General features: G+C 26.4%; 3 protein-coding genes across 7 annotated transcripts; 2 read left to right on the top strand and 1 right to left on the bottom strand.

Moving 5' to 3' along the window:
* The first annotated feature begins 1311 nt into the window (after positions 1–1311).
* Positions 1312–10871, top strand: LOC107064187 (maltase A3). Of its 4 annotated transcripts, none has more exons than XM_089178012.1 (13): positions 1312–2232; positions 4134–4494; positions 6190–6369; positions 6472–6629; positions 6715–6852; positions 6947–7152; positions 7233–7428; positions 7521–7975; positions 8063–8203; positions 8284–9204; positions 9671–9717; positions 9808–9951; positions 10123–10871. In XM_089178012.1, exons 2-10 carry the CDS (start codon positions 4317–4319, stop codon positions 8906–8908), a joined length of 2277 nt encoding a protein of 758 aa, XP_089034138.1. In that variant the 5' UTR covers positions 1312–2232; positions 4134–4316; the 3' UTR covers positions 8909–9204; positions 9671–9717; positions 9808–9951; positions 10123–10871. The 4 variants fall into 4 exon arrangements, with proteins under 4 accessions (XP_089034138.1, XP_015172085.2, XP_089034137.1 ...); XM_015316599.2 differs by having other exon boundaries at positions 9668–9717; XM_089178011.1 differs by having other exon boundaries at positions 8284–9450.
* Positions 10872–11970: 1099 nt separating this feature from the next.
* On the top strand, positions 11971–16450 carry CD98hc (CD98 heavy chain). 2 transcript variants are annotated; one of them, XM_015316596.2, is made up of 11 exons: positions 11971–12121; positions 12295–12759; positions 13451–13829; positions 13934–14178; positions 14284–14409; positions 14513–14739; positions 14849–15032; positions 15121–15347; positions 15683–15688; positions 16011–16160; positions 16236–16450. In XM_015316596.2, the coding sequence occupies exons 2-11, from the start codon at positions 12511–12513 to the stop codon at positions 16318–16320; spliced, it is 1878 nt and encodes a 625-aa protein (XP_015172082.1). In that variant the 5' UTR covers positions 11971–12121; positions 12295–12510; the 3' UTR covers positions 16321–16450. The 2 variants fall into 2 exon arrangements, with proteins under 2 accessions (XP_015172082.1, XP_015172083.1); XM_015316597.2 differs by lacking the exon at positions 15683–15688 and having other exon boundaries at positions 11972–12121.
* LOC107064046 (JNK1/MAPK8-associated membrane protein) lies at positions 16434–18411 on the bottom strand. Its single transcript, XM_015316297.2, has 4 exons — positions 17658–18411; positions 17369–17538; positions 17214–17290; positions 16434–17123 (listed from the first exon to the last, which is right to left on the bottom strand). Exons 1-4 carry the CDS (start codon positions 18101–18103, stop codon positions 16908–16910), a joined length of 909 nt encoding a protein of 302 aa, XP_015171783.1. The 5' UTR covers positions 18104–18411; the 3' UTR covers positions 16434–16907.
* Between the last annotated feature and the right edge of the window lie 151 nt (positions 18412–18562).

Below are 18562 nucleotides of genomic sequence, written 5' to 3'. Positions count from 1 at the left end.
AAAATTGTACGATATTTTTTTCGTGAGTTGTATCAAAGTCGCGTTAAGGTTTCATTAGAATTTGTCTTCTCTCGGTAAAGTCACTTTTGAGACACTTTGTGTTGTTAAAAGACAAATAATATTTAACACGTTCGTCGCCATGGATACCGTATACCAGATACGGACATGCTTCTTTGAGGGCCCCGTCACCGTATACGGTGACACTCTTCTTGTTGAAGTTATAGTATTTTTAATTGGAAAAACTTATCACATTTCTCATTTCGAAAAAAAAATTATTTTCAATAAATAAAAAATAATAATATTAGGATAGGAAGACTGCGAATGGAAGGATCGAGCTCAGGAACGGGAACAATGGCGGGATTTGGTATTTGCGGCAATGAACTTTCGAATTCCTAATGCCAGTTAATAATAATAATAATAATAATAATAATAATAAAATATAATAAAAACTGTATAGCTATATTCCGTCTCATTCTCTCGCAGGCTAAATCCTATATGTTTGTCTCTTTTTCTCTCATTATTTAGTATAGCAGCCGTTTCATAGCTTCGTTACACAGCTTCGTTACACAGCTTCGTTACATAGCTTCGTTTCATAGCTGCGTTTCCGTTTATTTACTTTTCAGATCACTCCCATTCTAAAGAAGTTTTCACTTCAATATAATATAACCATAATACTGGGGTTACATTGTTAATATTTGTATTTATCGTTTCTTTACGTTAGGACGCGCCGACAGTTAAATTTTGGGCCTGACGAGAAACTCAACCGAAACGAGCTGGGCGACGAACGTGTTAACGTAAATTATAAGTTTTGTCTACACTCTTGTTTTATATATAAATAAATTCAATATAAATATACGTGATAAGGAATAACTTATTTAGAAAAAAAAAAAAATAAAAAGAAAAAAAATCTATCAGATAAACTCGTAATGACATCATTCTTTATCAAAATCTACCAATCAATATCGTGAGTTTTTAAAAAAAGAAAAACATTTTTTATTTCTTTATTTTTTTCTTTTTTTTTTGTTACACAATCTCGATCGATTCAAACTTATTAGGGCTATCCTCCTTATAAGGAAAATTACTCGAGATTATCTGTTAACTGATTTTTCATGTCTTCTCGTTTGGAAAAGTTTACAAAAAAAAAAATATATATATATATATATATATAATATACTATTTATTCGTATCTATAATTTTCGTTTTTATCCGATTACAACAATACGCTATTAAAATTCATTACAATTTTACGATCTATTTAAAAAATAATATATAAATAAATAGTTTAAATTAAATATGAAATCTAAATTATTATATATATGTAAAAAAAAAAAACAGAAGACACAGATATACAATATCAAACGTTCATATAGGTATTGGATTGTACGGAAAGTAATTTCGTTTTTTTTTTCTGATACAATAAATTGCATTAATTAATGCAAACCGGCAAATAATAACACGTGAAATCGGTGAGATGTTAAATTTAGCAAATTTAACAGATTATGTTCACTTGAAAGGCTTAGGTTTAACCTCGAAACGAAATGTGTCTTCATTTTTCACAAAAATCAAACGAAACTACTTTCCGAACAATCCAATACAATAAAATATCAAATTAACCCATGACGTAAATCTGTTAATTGGCTAAAAGTAGAAAATGTGCTTAATTATTTGTCTAATTGTAAAATTGCGAATAAAATAATATATATATATATATATATGTATGATATTGTTACTCGTTTAAACACGATAAAATCACACGTGAAAGAAAAAAAGAAAGCGAATATGAAAGAGAATCGTTTATAGATTAAGGAAAAAAAAAAATTACAATTTATCTATTAGTACCTACCAATAGGATCTCACGTTTAAACGTTTTTCGATAGATATAATTGTCAAAATTTATTTGGTGGGGAGAACTCGGAGCTTTGGCTAAGCACAACGATCAATTTCGTTTTCATTAACGTTTCTGACTTGCTACAAATTACGTCGATATCACAAAGATTTCTTCTTTTCTGTTTCTTTTTCTTCTTTTATTTTTGTCAATCTATAACTGATGTTAACATTTATAATGCGATCTTGTAATATGTAATAAAAGTTTATTTTATTTATTGATAAGTGATTAAGGTGATGAAATAATTTAATGATTAAAATTGTGGTCCGAATTTTGTCAAGTGAAAATTATTGTTAAATAATTTTTTAAACTGTTTTAATTAAAAATCATTTTGGGTCATTTTCAAGGTAAGTCCAATCACATTATCGTATTTTATTTTTATAAATATGTATATGTTTTAATATACATTATCGAAATGTGTATTAACTGAATTATTGTATTCATCTTTGACGAAAAAAAAAGAATATTTTTTTATAAAGCTATTATCGCATGACATCGTACTCGATTGAGAATAGAAAAAGAGAGAGAGAGAGAGAGAGAGAGAGAGAGAGAAAGAAGAATCGTTTGAACGCGCGTCAAAACGACTTAGGAAGAATGCCAAGATCGAGAATGCCAAGGAAACTTCATCTTAACAAGCGTGTCATATCATGCTTGCTTTTTTACTACCATTTATTGCTCCTAACTCTCTTTCTACTCTAAATTGAACAACCTTTTACTGACAATATTATATTTTAAATATTATTGAATGAAATAAAAATAGAATCTTTCTTAAAATATTAATATTAGATCGAGTCATAAGTAACTTCCTTTGCATCTATGTAGAATCTATTTTTCGTATTTACCTACTATAAGTCACCGAAACTAACGAATTTTTGATATCACTGTATAGATTAGGATTCAGTTAGTCTACTGTCAACTTTTTCAAGTAAAAACTTCTTTAGAATGGGTGTCATTTGAAAAAATGTAACGGAACGGTAGGCGGCTATGTAACGGAGCGGTAGGCGGCTATGTAACGGAGCGGTGGGAGGCAATGAAACGGCCACGATACTAAATAAGAAGAGAATACAATTATTCTACACCAGATATTTTCTATTCGTCTCATTCTTTCGAAACTTAATTTTTGAAGATTTCACTTGTAACACGTGTGATCTGCACACATGTTTCTTTATGTAGTCAATGTTACATTTAACCGTTTTTCTTAACCACTCAAATGGATAGTAAAAAGTGCATATTCGACATGTAATGCTTTAAGAATTGAAACAAGGCAATAGCACTAAAGTGGCAAATGAAAAAATATGCAGTGTATACGGTGCAGGACTGATAACTGATAGGACAGTCAGAAATTGGTTTGTAAAATTCCGTTCTGGAGATACGATCTTAAAAGATAAACCGAATGCAGGACGTATTTCCGACTTTGACGAACCTTTCAAAGGTAATATTGAAGCAAAATCCAATAGATACGTTCAACAATAGCAAAGAGTGCAAAAAAAAACGTATATAAGTGTATAAAAAGAAACGCCATTCTTTGTCTCATAAAAAACGGAAGTTATTTATGACTCGACCTAATAATTGACATACGTAAATTACTCCTTGATCAATATCCTTATTTCTTATTAATTAAAATAATTATTAATACCATCTGACTTTTATATAGCTTTAAACAATCTGATAAATTTACATCATATTTTGTTATAACCAATGTATTCATAATTGTGTAATATCATTGAAAACACGATAAAGTATTAACGATGAATCGAATAACTGATAAAATTCTGTTCTCAACCTGATGAATATTGTCTTGATTTTTTTCATATGCATACTTTTAAACTTGTGTATAAAGTTACAAAACTACTGTTAAATATTTTTTAAGTAAATTCTAGCTATAAACAGTTACAAATGTTTTTTTAACGATACTCGAGGGTATCATTTTAGGTCTATGTTAAAAACAAATATCAAATGAATTGACTTGATTTGATCATAAAAATGTAATCATAAAACGTTTATCGTTAGAAAAATGTATCTTTTAATAATATTTATTAATATCGCGTAACTTTCATTTCTTTGTTTTTTTTTTTCAATTTCAAGCATTCAAATATTCTCAATAATTTTTTAATTTTCAATAAAAATACATATCTCCTCAATGTATAAATATTTACATGTACATAAAGTATATTCATTTTGTCGAAAAGAAAAAAAAAAGATCTAATGTTGAAAAAAGACAAAGTGAAACACATTTTTCATGTTGCAGGCAGATTACAAGGCAATCTATCGATGATTAAAACACCAAAGATCGAAACAAAAACGTCCGATAAAATAGTCGATAATCCGCAAATGTAAAAACAAGCCAAAAAAAAAAAGAAAAAAAACAAGCAAAAACAAAAGCTACATATACGGACGAAATTTCATATCAATCCTATAACAAATCGTGATTATGGCAGAATCAATGTGCACGATGATGTTACGTTTGATTTTGCTCTTGGGAATTTTAACAAGAGGAATCAAATCTGTCGATCTAGCGTATAAAGAATGGTGGGAAACAACACTCGTATATCAAATTTGGCCAAGAGGATTTCAAGATAGCAATGGCGATGGTGAAGGTGATTTGAAAGGTATGTTATTTATCAGATACACGTAATAAATTTACGTACATATATCCTCTTCTCTAAATTTGAATAAATCCTTTCGTTTTTTTTTTTGTTCACAAATTTAAAGAAAAAAAAAAAAACTACACTCTAAATATAGATTTTTTCAGGTCAAAATAACAATTCAGCAATTACATTTAAAAAAAAATCTCAAAAGTGAAACTTTTGCAAAAGAAAAACGTAAATCTTAGTAATTACGTCAATTTTTTAACGCATTGAAAACTTTTGAAGATGACTCTTAAAATGGCTGCTTTGCATTGATTTTTAGTTCAATAAATTATCATTCATTATTTTATTTCTAACTGTTTTATTTTTTTTTTTATTTTTATTGTTATTTTGAAATGAAAAATTGTTATTTTCGAACTGAAAAATCTATATACAAATAAAGTATTAATAAATATTAATAAATCTTTTTCTCTCTCCATAATGGACAAATTTTATACTGAAAAAAACTTCGAATAGAACAAAAAAACATAATAACGTTCTTTTGAAATTTACTGCATTTGAAATGAAAAAAAAAAAAAGACAAAAAAACACATAATTAATTTAATTTCAAATATAATCTTATTATCAAAGATACATATCAAGTGTTATGTATTATTGATGATTATTAAATTCGATATCTTGATATTAAATTCATTGTATCAAAATCGACATGTTAGGTTATTCTAAAAGATGAATCAAAGTAATCTAAAATAACGAAAACTATTTCGAATAATAACGAATGTAAGATTGTTTTATAAATAAATAATAAATTTGTTTAAAAGACAATCACATCAATTGCTATATTTAATGAATCTATGTGTTTTACATTTGATCAATTTTTTTTATCGACGGAATAAATGAGCGACTTCAGCGCCTCCATTTATCATCTTTATAAATGCGCTCTATATTATCGACAAAGGACATTTTTTATCATCTATATATTCTATCAAAAAGTCAATGACTTTATTTTAAAAAACGTACTGATTATATATATATATATATTATTAAATCTAAATGCAATTAAATAGTTCGATAACATTGATATTAATAAAAATAATTAATAGTAATATTTAATTAAATATCATAACCTTTACTCAATTCTTTCTATATAAGCTTATTAACAATGAAAATCCTTCATAACTATAATTACTGTCAATATTATACGAACAATTTTTAACGAGAGAAAAATATTATTATCATAAATTTGATAAAGTAAAAAATTAAAAAAAAAACAAACATTTTGTCAGATAATCTTATATATTGTACATTAAAATCTATTATATTCTTGACCAATGAGATGCATGCAATAAAAAAGTTATACTTTTGTTCTTTAACAAACTTATAATTAAAAAAATTACACGTTGTAAGATAATGAATGTTAATTTTTATAATTACCAATTGAAACAAAAAATATACGCCTTTATTATCGATTTTATCTTACAAATTATTGGATAGCTTCGATAACTGATTTAATCATTGTCGGTCATATTGCTTTCTCTTTCGCTTCGGCGCAAAGGCGCTTAGGCGCGAAATTTGAAAAATGTTAATTTTAACTAAATGTATAGTACTTATATTATAATCGAAAATTCCTATTTTTAAAAATTTAAGATAAAATAAGTATGTATTAGAAATATATTATAATTATATTGATAAATAATGCATATTTTCATGTTACAGGGATAATTAATAAGCTTGATTATATTAAAGAACTTGGAGTTGAGACAATATGGCTTAATCCAATCTATAGATCTCCTTTGGTAGACAGTGGATATGATGTTTCTGATCATAAAGATTTAAATCCTTTATTTGGAAAATTTGAAGATTTTGATGAGTTGATAAAAAAAGCACATGATCTAGGTATTTCTATCTTATTTGATTATTTTTAACGTATACACATCCATGATAAATCTCATTACATGTTTACTATAAAATAAACATTTGTAAACTTTATTTTTTCAGGATTAAAGGTTATTCTAGACATAATACCAAATCATTCTAGCGTCGAGCATCCATGGTTTATTTTATCTACATATAATCGCGAAGGTTATGAAGATTATTATATTTGGTCAGATGGAAAAGAAGATAAAGAAGGTAACAAGATACCACCTAATAATTGGGTAAGTATAATTAAATAGGAATATTTTGGAAAATACTATTATAATATAAAAAAACAAATAATACAAGATAATATTGTTTGATTAGGTAAGCACGTATAATAAAGATAAAGAAGGATCTGCATGGACTTGGCATAATATTAAAAAGCAATGGTATTATCATAAATTTCATGAGAAACAACCAGATCTTAATTTACGAAATAAAAATGTCATTGAGGAAATACTGGTATGGTAAAAAATATTCTTCAAACAGTTATATACATTTTATTTGCTTTTAAAAATAAATCATAAATTATATTTTTCCATATATATATATATAGGATATTTTCAAATTTTGGTTAGAAAAAGGTGTAGATGGTTTTCATATAGATTCAGTACCATATTTTTTTGAAGATGAACAATTACGAAATGAACCGTCTGTGGGAAGTGGTAATTATACTTTTGGACTTGAAGAAAGTACCGAGCTTCTTTATGTATTTCGTGCCTATATCAACAATTGGATAGAAATAAATAATGCATCTTCAAAGTTAGTTTTATTCTTTGCTTTCTTAATTAATATCAAAATGATGATTTTATTGTAATGCAATCATATAATTTATTTTTCAGATTGTTAATAGCAGAATCATATGATTCTGATTATAAACTTATAGCTTATTATGGTAATGCTACACACGAAGGAATTGAGCCTACTAATGTACGCTTCATCAATCCTATTCACAATAAAACAGATGCTAGTTATATTAAAAATGTAATAGACGAATGGTATCAACTTCTACCAGAAAATACAACTACTAATTGGATGGTAAGAAAAAAAATGCATAGCTTGTAGAATAGTTAATTATTAAAAAAAAAAAAAAAAAGAAAAAAATAAATAAGTTTGTTTTATTATTACAGCTAAGTAATCATGATTTCTCGAGAGTACCGTCAAGAATTGGATTAAATCGAGTCGATGGACTTCATATGCTTAGTTTACTTCTACCTGGACAAGCATATACATATTATGGCGAAGAAATAGCAATGTTAGATTCCAAAATTTCGTGGGATAGAACGATTGATCCAATGGGTTGCGGTCAAACATCAGACACATATGAAAATTTTTCTCGAGATCCAGCTAGAACACCCATGCAATGGAATAACAAATTATCCGCTGGTTTTTCTACAAATGAAACTACATATCTTCCTGTGCATCCTGACTATGTCACTAGAAATGTGGAATATCAAAAAGCACAAGAACACAGCAATTTAAAAACTTATAAAAAATTAGCTGAAATTAGAAAACAACCAGTTTTTACTCACGGAGACTATGAACTTAAATCAACTAATAACAACAACGTACTTATTTTAAAACGGTTTGTATATTTAAAATTATTAAGAACATATATATGTATATATATATACATAACATGAATTCTACTTTATTATACGTTTATATACAGATCGTTGCAAGATCATCCTATATATATAATTATTGTGAACCTGTGGATTCATCGAGAACAAATAAATCTGACATCTTTATATCCAGATTTAAATGACAATTTAGAAATTGTAGTATATTCGAGCAACGCCATATATACTACGTGAGTATATATAAATAAAAAGAACAATATTTATTAACCAACCAAATTGAGATGTATAATATTAATTGATTCTTTTTTAGAAATACTGTACCAAAAAGCAATTTTATTCTTACGGCAAATGCTGCTTTAGTATTAAAAGGAAAATTGAATAAAAGTACAACTTTACCTCCTACTTCAACTGTACCTGCCACATCTACTAAAAGTACAACAGACAATACAAATTCCAGTCCTACAGATACAACTATATCAAGTATTAAACCCAGCGATAAAACAACATCTTCTACGACTAATAAATCAGAAACGCCACCGACGAATAGTACAGAAAGCACGACTGAAAAATCAGGAACACCATCGACAGAGAGTACAATAAGTACAACGACTAATAAATCAGAAACGCCACCGACGAATAGTACAGAAACCACAACTCAAAAATCAGGAACACCATCGACAAAGAGTATAAGTACAACGACTGAAAAACCAGAAACGTCAACTACAAATAGTCCAAAAACCACGGCGACTGATAAACCAGAAACGCCAGATATAAACAGTCCAAAAACCACGACGACTGAAAAACCAAAAACAACAACAGACTCAAATAACTATTCAGGATTAACCACCACTTCTTCGTTTAACTTTATATTAATCACAACATTGACTGTTATAATATTTCCCGAGTTTTTAATTTTCTTATATAATAATATTTAAATAAAATCAAATCACATATATAAAATATATTATTTTATTATAATCCTAAAAACTTAAAAAAACTGAATTTATACTTTATCAATATAACGAAATATTCGCATATTATTATTGAGATGTTGTAACAAGGTACGAGATGATGAATCATATCGAGTTAATAAAAACAAATTCAGCTGTGATTTATAAATTGACTTCACAAGACGCCCCTATGCAAAAGTACTCTAACAATAACATAGATACAGTTGAAGGTATACGTTCGTTTAGAAGAGAAGAACAAGACAAGTTTATCTTGCGTTAATGTAAAAATTACTTTCAATTATATATTTTTTAAACTATCTCTACAATTATTTTACATTAAGTCTTCTAATAATTTCAATAACAGTGTGGTCAATTGAATTAAATTAAAATTTTATCAAAAAAAAGAAAAAATTATTTAAGTAATAAACTGGACTAATATTATGATTATACCTAATTTCATAAAAAAAAATTATTCAAGAATATTTCTGTGTCTCTTAAGGAATTATTTATAATAGATGAGTAAAAAGGTAAACATTAATGAATATATATATATATACTAAACTTATCTACAAATAGATAAGAATACTATTACAAAAAATCATAAAAATTGATTACCACAAGAATATATGACTCATGATGTTTACAAACTTACGAAAGTGAACTATGGCATTTGTTATTATCTTATAACAATAATGTACTTAATATACATATAAGATTTTGGTCAATCTAAAAAATGTCTTTCAGTAGGATGTGTTTAGAGCACGGGAGAGGAGGATAAGTCATCTCAAGCTATTGTAAGTGAAACCAAGCTATATATATATATATATATATATATCATACTTATATACATATGTATATATTATCTCGTCGTATGTTTTTATTAGTTCGTTACTGTTATCCTACGAAGAAACATCGAAACTAAAAATCTAAAAGAATGGAACACAACGACGACAAGATTTGTTGCTATTCTTGCAAGAAGATTTACGGTAGTATGAGTGTAAACATAATCGAACAATCAAATTTAAGAGGTATGCCGGTTAATCGTTCTTTTTCTTTTATTTGTTAGTTAAATACACGTTTTTATTTACATTTATTATTTATTTTGCAATTAATATAGTATTATGAAAAATAATAAATAATAGTAATAGATAATAATGATAAAGAATTTCTTTCTTTCTTTCTTTCTTTCTTTCTTTCAGATTGTTATCACAATTACACTATCACACCGTCTCGGATGAAAATACGATTATGTTTATTTTGGACTTTATGGGCTACTCTTATACTGGTTCTTATAACTTCTATTTTTATGTATTGCTGTGTCTCATGGCAAACATGTCCTAATCCGTTAAAAAATGTTCAGTAAATTATGACAAATATATTAAACTTATTTGTTAAAGTTAATGCTTTTATAATTATCTTAGTAAAAAAAAAAAAAAAAAAAAAACTGCAATCGTCAATAGTAATGATAACAAGTTTTACAAATGATTTTATAAAAGAAATATTTATTTAAAAAGAGAAAGGAGAAATATTTTTAATTATCATATATATATATATATCATAGATATAAAATCAAATTGTATTTTCAATTTATTTTGTATAAACAATCGAGAAGAATTTATTTATTAATAATATAGCATTTAAGTGAAACTTAAGATAAATATACATGATAAAAAAAAATATATATATATACTCAGCGTTCCCAGTCAAGTATTTATTAATAGAAAGCAAGAAATCAAGAACACGAAGTTCTTGCAGTAATGGACTTTTACTGTCATTCTATATAAGCATAGTAAGAAAAGTGATACTATAATCACAACAAAGCTAAATCCTTAATAAGTGTGATCGGCTTAAATAATACAAGAACGGATCACGCGTTAACGTATTAACAGCTAGAAATATTTATTAATAAATACAGAAGTGTATAATAAAATTATTTTCATTAATTCAATCAACGTGTTATATTATTAATCATTCCTACATTTTTTTTATACATCTTTATCACAATTTATATATATATATATATATATATATGCAGGGTGTTCCAAAAATTGAAAACAATTGAAATCAAATTAAAATTAATTATAAGATACAAATGTTATAATTTTCGGATTGACCCATATTTTGTTTTTTTTTTTTCACAACAATACAAATGAAAATTCATAATCATTAAATAACAAATAAAATGTAATAATTTTGCGTAAATGTGTTGAAAAGTTTACAGCTCTAATATAAAAACAATAATTTGGAATTTACTTACGTATTAATAAATTAATTATTTATTTCTTGTGGCTTGTTTTCTTTTTTCTCTCTTTTGTAACATCCTGTAAATATATATATATATATATATATATATAAAAGAGGAAACTTAAATCTCGCGCCTTATGATGTCTGTTGGAAATAATGGTTTCGATAAAAATCGATAAATCAACAATGTCATATGACATTAATTTTGAAGTTAAACAGATCAACCAAAGTACCGAATCTAGTCATTATAAACCCCCGAGTCAATAAAATATAATATATTATAAATTAATGCTTCTAAAACATTTATTATTCTCGACACCCTTGTTAAGTCTCCAGATCTTGTCAAAATGTCTTTAATAAAAATTTAACAAATTTATCCCTAAAATTACCCCTTTTACAAAATAGTTAAACAATTTTTGTTATTCAAGAAATGTCAAAAAATGTCTGAAGATGGCATCTCTCCCAAGGATACCGAATATCTGCATTTAATTTATTTTTCATGAAAATTTTTTTTAATTTACCTCTCACAATAAATATATATATTCAAGAACAATATAACAAAATAAATATTAAATAAAAAACAAAAAAACACCATCGTAAATTAGAATATAGATAAATAGAAAACCTTTTGAATTTAAAAAAAAAAAAAAAAAATGACAAGAAAGCATAAAAACGAAGAAAACAAAAAATATATTATACAGCCCTGAAAATTCATACGTGTACTCTCTTTTCCTTACTCATGCTTAATAACGATTTATAAAGCAATATATTAAATTACATCAAAATTGTTCACATATTTCATATTATTTTTTGAAGTTCATTTTACGAAGTAGAAAGTATAGGAATAAAAAGAATCGTTGAATTTTTAACGACACCGGGGAGTTGCGCAAAAGAATTATTCGATCTCATTCGAGTATTGTTAGTGGATGCTGTTGGGTGGTGTCAAAGTCTAAGGTGAGTTACAAAAAATAATATAGATTTCTTTTTTTTTTTAAATCTATATATTATGTTTGATCATTTTTTATGATAAAAATAATAAAAATAAAAAATAGCACAATCTATAAATAAAAAGACATATAATATTATTTTATCCGTGATTGATTAATTAATTAAATTATATTATTAAGATTTGTAGATTTGAATTAAACTACGTTGGATAAGATAGACAGAGAGGAATCGAGATAAAGATAGAGATAGAGATAGTTTGGGGTGAATGTACAGTGTAAGCAAAGAATTCTATTAAACAATTCAAAGTCCTCTGTGTGGCCTATGTGATATATATATATATATCTATATGTATATACCTATATATTAAGACCTTGAGAACATTGTATAACGTAACTATGGAGAGTGGGAGACAGAATTTAGATAACGACGAAGCGAAGGAATCATCTCGACCGTCTTCAGTCGTTCCAACGTTTCAATCCGAGACGGATGAGACTAATTCAGTTTCCTTTGATCAACAATTGAAGTCTAACGAACTATTAAACATGGGAAAACAAAATGGGGGTGAAAATGATCTCGATGATGGGACAAAGGAGAGAATGCTGACTGACGAGAGTAAAATTTCGCCAACTAAAGATGCCACAGAGGTAATGTTCCATGCTTGCTTGCTTTTTCTTTTTGTTTTTTGTTTTATCTCTTAGAAATTTGTTACACTAAAGTGGGAACTTCTTATTTCTTCGAAAAAAAAAAAGGCAATAAATTGTAACAAATTTGTAACCATTATATCAAATTTATACACATTTGACCTACATTCATTGATTTAGGTTATTTTTCTGACAGATTTTTATCGATTTGTGCTAATACTAGGGAGAGTACTAAAAATCAATACATATGTTATACGTTATTTGATAAAAGAACGTAACCTCTCTTCTTTTTCTTTTCTTTTCTTTTATTTATATTTATTCTTTCCTTGTACTTCGAAGAAAATAAGGATAAAATTTACATAAGAAGTATATGGTTTTTCCAACATAATTTGGTTATTTACCATGACGTATTCGTAATTTGTATAATAAAGTATATTACTTTTGTTTTGAAATAAAATACAAATATTTCATTTATTTAATTGATTATGAGATATTATACGGATTGAGAACTAAAAAAGAGATGTAAGTAAAAAAAAAAAAAAAAGAAAGAAAAAACTCTTGCAAGAAATATACGAAATTACGTCATGCTTTCACTTAGTGACACAGATTTGTATCAAGAAATAATAATAATAATAATTGATTACTTTTGTCAGTGTTGTTAAATCCAAATAAAATTATCTTCTTTCATTTATAGGTTAAATTTATATCAGAAAATGGGGATGCAAAAATCGATATTGAAACGCCTAAACAAATACTTTCTGGAATGGGAAAAGAAGAGTTGATGAAATTTGCTAATGATCCATTTTGGGTTCGCCTACGATGGTTTTTATTTATTAGTTTTTGGGTATTATGGGTTTGTATGCTTGCTGGTGCTGTAGCGATTATTATTGTAGCACCAAAGTGTGAATCACCTAAACCTAAACAATGGTGGGAAGAAAGTCCTATCGTTAAATTACAATTTTCTGATTCGCCAACTAAAGATTTAAAAGGTTTGAAATCACTCTTGAATGAATTAAAGGAACAACATATAAAAGCTATTTCTTTACCGCCAATAATGAAAGGAAGTTTACAAGGTATATTAAATAAAAATAAAAAGCTAATCGTGTTTGTTATTAATAATTATTTAAGAAGAAAGATGATAGATCACATCTTATTTTTATTTCTATGTATTATTTAGGGCATACAGATAATTTCATGGAATTAGATTCTCAACTGGGTGATCTAAATGATTTAGAAGATCTTGTCAAAGCTGCAAAGGAAAAAGATCAACATCTTATTTTAGAATTAGATCCTAATCATTCTTCTATAAACCACTCGTGGTTTGAACAATCTGTTATTAAAAAAGATCCCTACACGGACTATTATATTTGGGCCGATGGAAAAACTACTTCTGATGGTAGAAGACAACCTCCTAATAATTGGGTATATTTAATATTCTTATAATTATTTTAAAATACTGTAATTATCTGCAAGTGTTATGTAAATTCATCTTTTTCAATATGTATATATATATGATTTTTAATATAGTTAAGCGTAAATGGAGGTTCTGCCTGGGAATGGAATGAACAAAGAGGCCAATATTATCTTCATCAATTTAAAAAAACTCAGCCAGATTTGAATTTCTCTAGTCCAACGGTGTTAGCAGAATTTGGAGTAAGTTATTTTTTTGATTTAATAATCTATCCTTGCATATGAATTTATATATGTGAATGGATTAACATACATTTATTTATATTAATATTATTTTATATTTCAGAATATCTTGAAGCATTGGTTGACATTGGGAATTAGTGGTTTCCGTTTGGCAAATACTCAATATCTAACAGAAGATCCTTCTTTACGAGATGAATCTCTTAGTTCCATACCAACCGAAGTTGATAATTATCAATCATTAGTTCATGTATACACGCGAGATCGACCAGAGAATGCAAAAATTTTAACAAAATGGCAAGAAATAGTTTACAATGAAACTAAAGGAGAAGGGTAATTATTAATTTCAGTATTTAAAAATATACAGAAATATATATATATATATATATTTTTTTTTGAGTATATAAAAGTATATGATAAATTTTTAATAAAATTTCTACAGCTTATTTGCATTGCAAAATGACATTGGTGCAGATATTTTAGAAGTTTACAATGAGAAAAAAACATTAATTAGTCTTCCACAAAGTTCACAATTTCTGACTACAGCAAATGCTAGCATAAATGCAACTACTTTAAATAAAGGTATTTCACAGTGGATATCTATTTCATCTTGGCCTGGATGGGATGTAAGCATTATTAAAATAAATTAAAATATCTAATATATATATATATATACTTTTTCTCTGTAAGTAAAATAATATTTACTGATTATAGCTAAATGGAGAACAATATAGTTTACGACAACGAATGGCACCAGATATAGCTGATAGCATAACCCTAATGTCTATGCTTTTACCAGGAACACCTATTCTTAGATTAAATGATACTTTATCTCCCAAACATTCATTTGCAATACTAGCTAAAGCTCGGATAAGTGCGACATTCCTTTATGGTGAAACTGATACTAGAGTTGTTAATGGAACTGTTTTTGTTTATACGAGGTAAGATCATATTAAATAATTATTTAGTATATCAATATTATAATAACAATTTACTTAATGTATAATAATTGTTAAATATTTGCTGATAAATTATTAACAAATAGTGGGAATTATTAAACGTAACTATTTACTTAATAACTTTACAAAGAATAGACCAATTGGTTTTATTCATATCTTAACATAACACAAATATTGATCCATTTAAAATTCAATTGTTATATTGAAATTTATTCCTTACATTGATAATTGTGGTATATAACTGATAAATACTTTCATATAATGAACTAACCAAAGATTAATTTACCTTTTTTCATGCTACCTTCTATGTGTCATAGGAGTTGGTGAGTTTACTAACATACTGCATGCATTTCTTTACATGTAATTTCAAGTAGATCTTTTACCTAGCATATGGAATTATGATCTATGTGGTTTAACCCCTTACACTATAAAAACTCGTGAGATTCGTGATAATTTTATGACCCTAATATGAGAAACATAAATCATACTTGTGATGAATCTTACAAATTAAACATAAGCACCATATCAAGTTAAATTATAGTGCAATGGGTTATTTATAATATGCACGAGTTGATTAATCCAATTAATGGACTATCAAATTTTTAAATACACTATTTTTTATTCTTTTTTAAAATTAATTTTTAGGCTAAAAAGTGGTAATCCAGGATACCTAGTAGCATATCAAAGTGACGAACATCCTACGATTATAGATATATCATCTATACCTGGAATACCCGAAGAAGTGACTATACTTACGTTTAGTCCCAATTATGCTCCAGAAGGAGATACAATGAAGTAAGTACATGAAGTTTAGGATATTCTAAATTAAAACATTGTCAAATCTTATTAAATTATTCATTGATTTTTCAGGTTAAAGTTATCTTCAGATATGGTACCTATATCACCCAAGAGTACACTGATTTTAACTTTTGTTCCTAAGGATGATAACAATTAATACTAAATAATAATTAATGCATTTAATATTCAATATTTATAATGAATGTAATAATTTGATGCAAATAATTTGCTTGATGTTAATTAAAAAAATTACTATATCATTAAAAAGTGTGGCAAAGTATTAAAAAGTTGTATATTATTTTTTTTAAATATTATTTACAATTCCAAGAGAAATATTTAATAATATTACATATTGAACCAATAAAATCCATGTATACTAAAACTTTTATTTACATATATATATATTTGCATTTAAAGGATATTTAATGCTAACTTAAATCATAGGCGAATAATGATTAATCTCTATCCAACAGAAAAGTTTGCTTTAGAACAGATTATACAGTAATTTAATCTTAACAATTTATTTCTTATATAAAAATGTTTTGATCAAGAATAAATACTATTTTAAATACTCAATAATATATAATTTATATATATTTATATATATATATATATATACTATAAATAAAATTGATATCAAATTTTAGATAAATAAGTGACTTTGCTTTTAATGATAAATAATAATATATTTACACCTAAAATTGAAACTATTTCATTTATTGGTCCAAGTTTCAATTTTTCCTTTTATTGTATATCAATTTTATGTGGATCGGTAAATCTTGCTGTAAAAATATAAAACAATGCAGGTAAAGGAACCAAGATAAGCATCGCAGGATGAAAATCAATGCCACGTAGTTTAGCAATAGCCACTATTCCGTAACCATGTAACAACCAATGACCAATTATTACTATTGCATTTTTCACATCTGTAACTGAACTAAGTAATAGGGACTTCATGGTCTGTAAAAAAAAAAAAATAATAGATTAGAACTAATAAAATGTATACGATATACATAAGTATAAATAATAACAATATATAAAATTATTTACCTGATTTAATTTGAAAGCAAAATGCGCTGCATTAGATAAGACTGACAAAATAATAGTGATGTAAGGAAATGAATAATCTGCAAAATAATATTACATAAAAATTCAATGTATTCTATTAATTTAATAGAAATTCTTATGATTAATTGCTTATTTACATATGAGACCTCCTCCGACAGCATGTAAAAGTGCTAAAATAGGATAGAAATATAGAGCAGCGTATATTGAAAATTTTCCATGTTTAGGTAAGAACTTTTGTGCTATCATTGGCCTTATAATCAACATAATAACTATACCAAGAGCATAAAAAACAAAAACCATGGTATATCTACAAAATAATAAAGTATGAATTAATTAATACAAATATATATATATATATATATACAAATTTTTGATTAAAGAAATCTCATGGAAAAAATTGAAATATGCAATTAAAATGTTACTAACAAAGGATATACTGCTTCTTGAGTACAGTGCAAAGTTGTTTCATAATTCGGACTAGGATTGTGTAATAGCGTATACCAATCTGAAAGACGACGTGTTTTACAAGATCTTATTTCAAATGTACCGATAGGATCGGTTAATTGTAAAGTAATGAGTGATGCACTCAAAACTTCAAATAATGCTGACAGATGCAGTGCAATGACTTCTTTAGGTATGTTTCGTCTCATTGAAACTCCATCGATACAAAACCAATGTAAAACTAATGCTAGCAATGCCATGAATCCAAGATATAACCAATCATAGGCTATAGGTGTATCTTCACAAGGAATACATGCGGAAGAACCATTTGTTCTAAATCCACGAGGACAAGCACCACAATCACTCCAATTTTTATTTAATAATAATTCTCTTCCGCAATAAATACCAGGACATCGTGTTAAAGTATTCATATTTAAAAAATTAATATCTTTTATAGAAAATTATTTCTACTTAATTTTATAAAATATACATATATGCATAAAATAAATATTTATTATTAAACAAATAATATTTATATATTATCGGTTCATATCTGTATCATTATTTGAATTCATATAAAATCACATTTTCACATGTCAGCTGAAAAATATAAGGTCAACATCAACCAATACTTATTTTATTTGATATTTTAATGTTACTGTAATATCATTAAAAATCTTTCAACTTTCTATAACCTTAAAATTGACAATACAAATTTATTATTTACTCTTTTAAAACTTACATTAACCATGAAATATACATTATATGTAGAAACACAGGAGAACGAATGCTGTATAAAAAGAGTCCGCCAAATGTGGAAGAAATAAAGTTTTAGTCCAGAGTGCGCTGTAGTTGCAAAGTTGAGTCTCGCATGAGCGCCGACCAATAAA

The sequence above is a fragment of the Polistes dominula genome, unplaced genomic scaffold, assembly GCF_049000335.1.
Source record: "Polistes dominula isolate Pdom_NZ unplaced genomic scaffold, Pdom_raw_medaka contig_77, whole genome shotgun sequence".
Lineage (NCBI taxonomy): Eukaryota > Metazoa > Arthropoda > Insecta > Hymenoptera > Vespidae > Polistes > Polistes dominula.
This window is presented reverse-complemented; position numbering and strand designations above follow the sequence as displayed.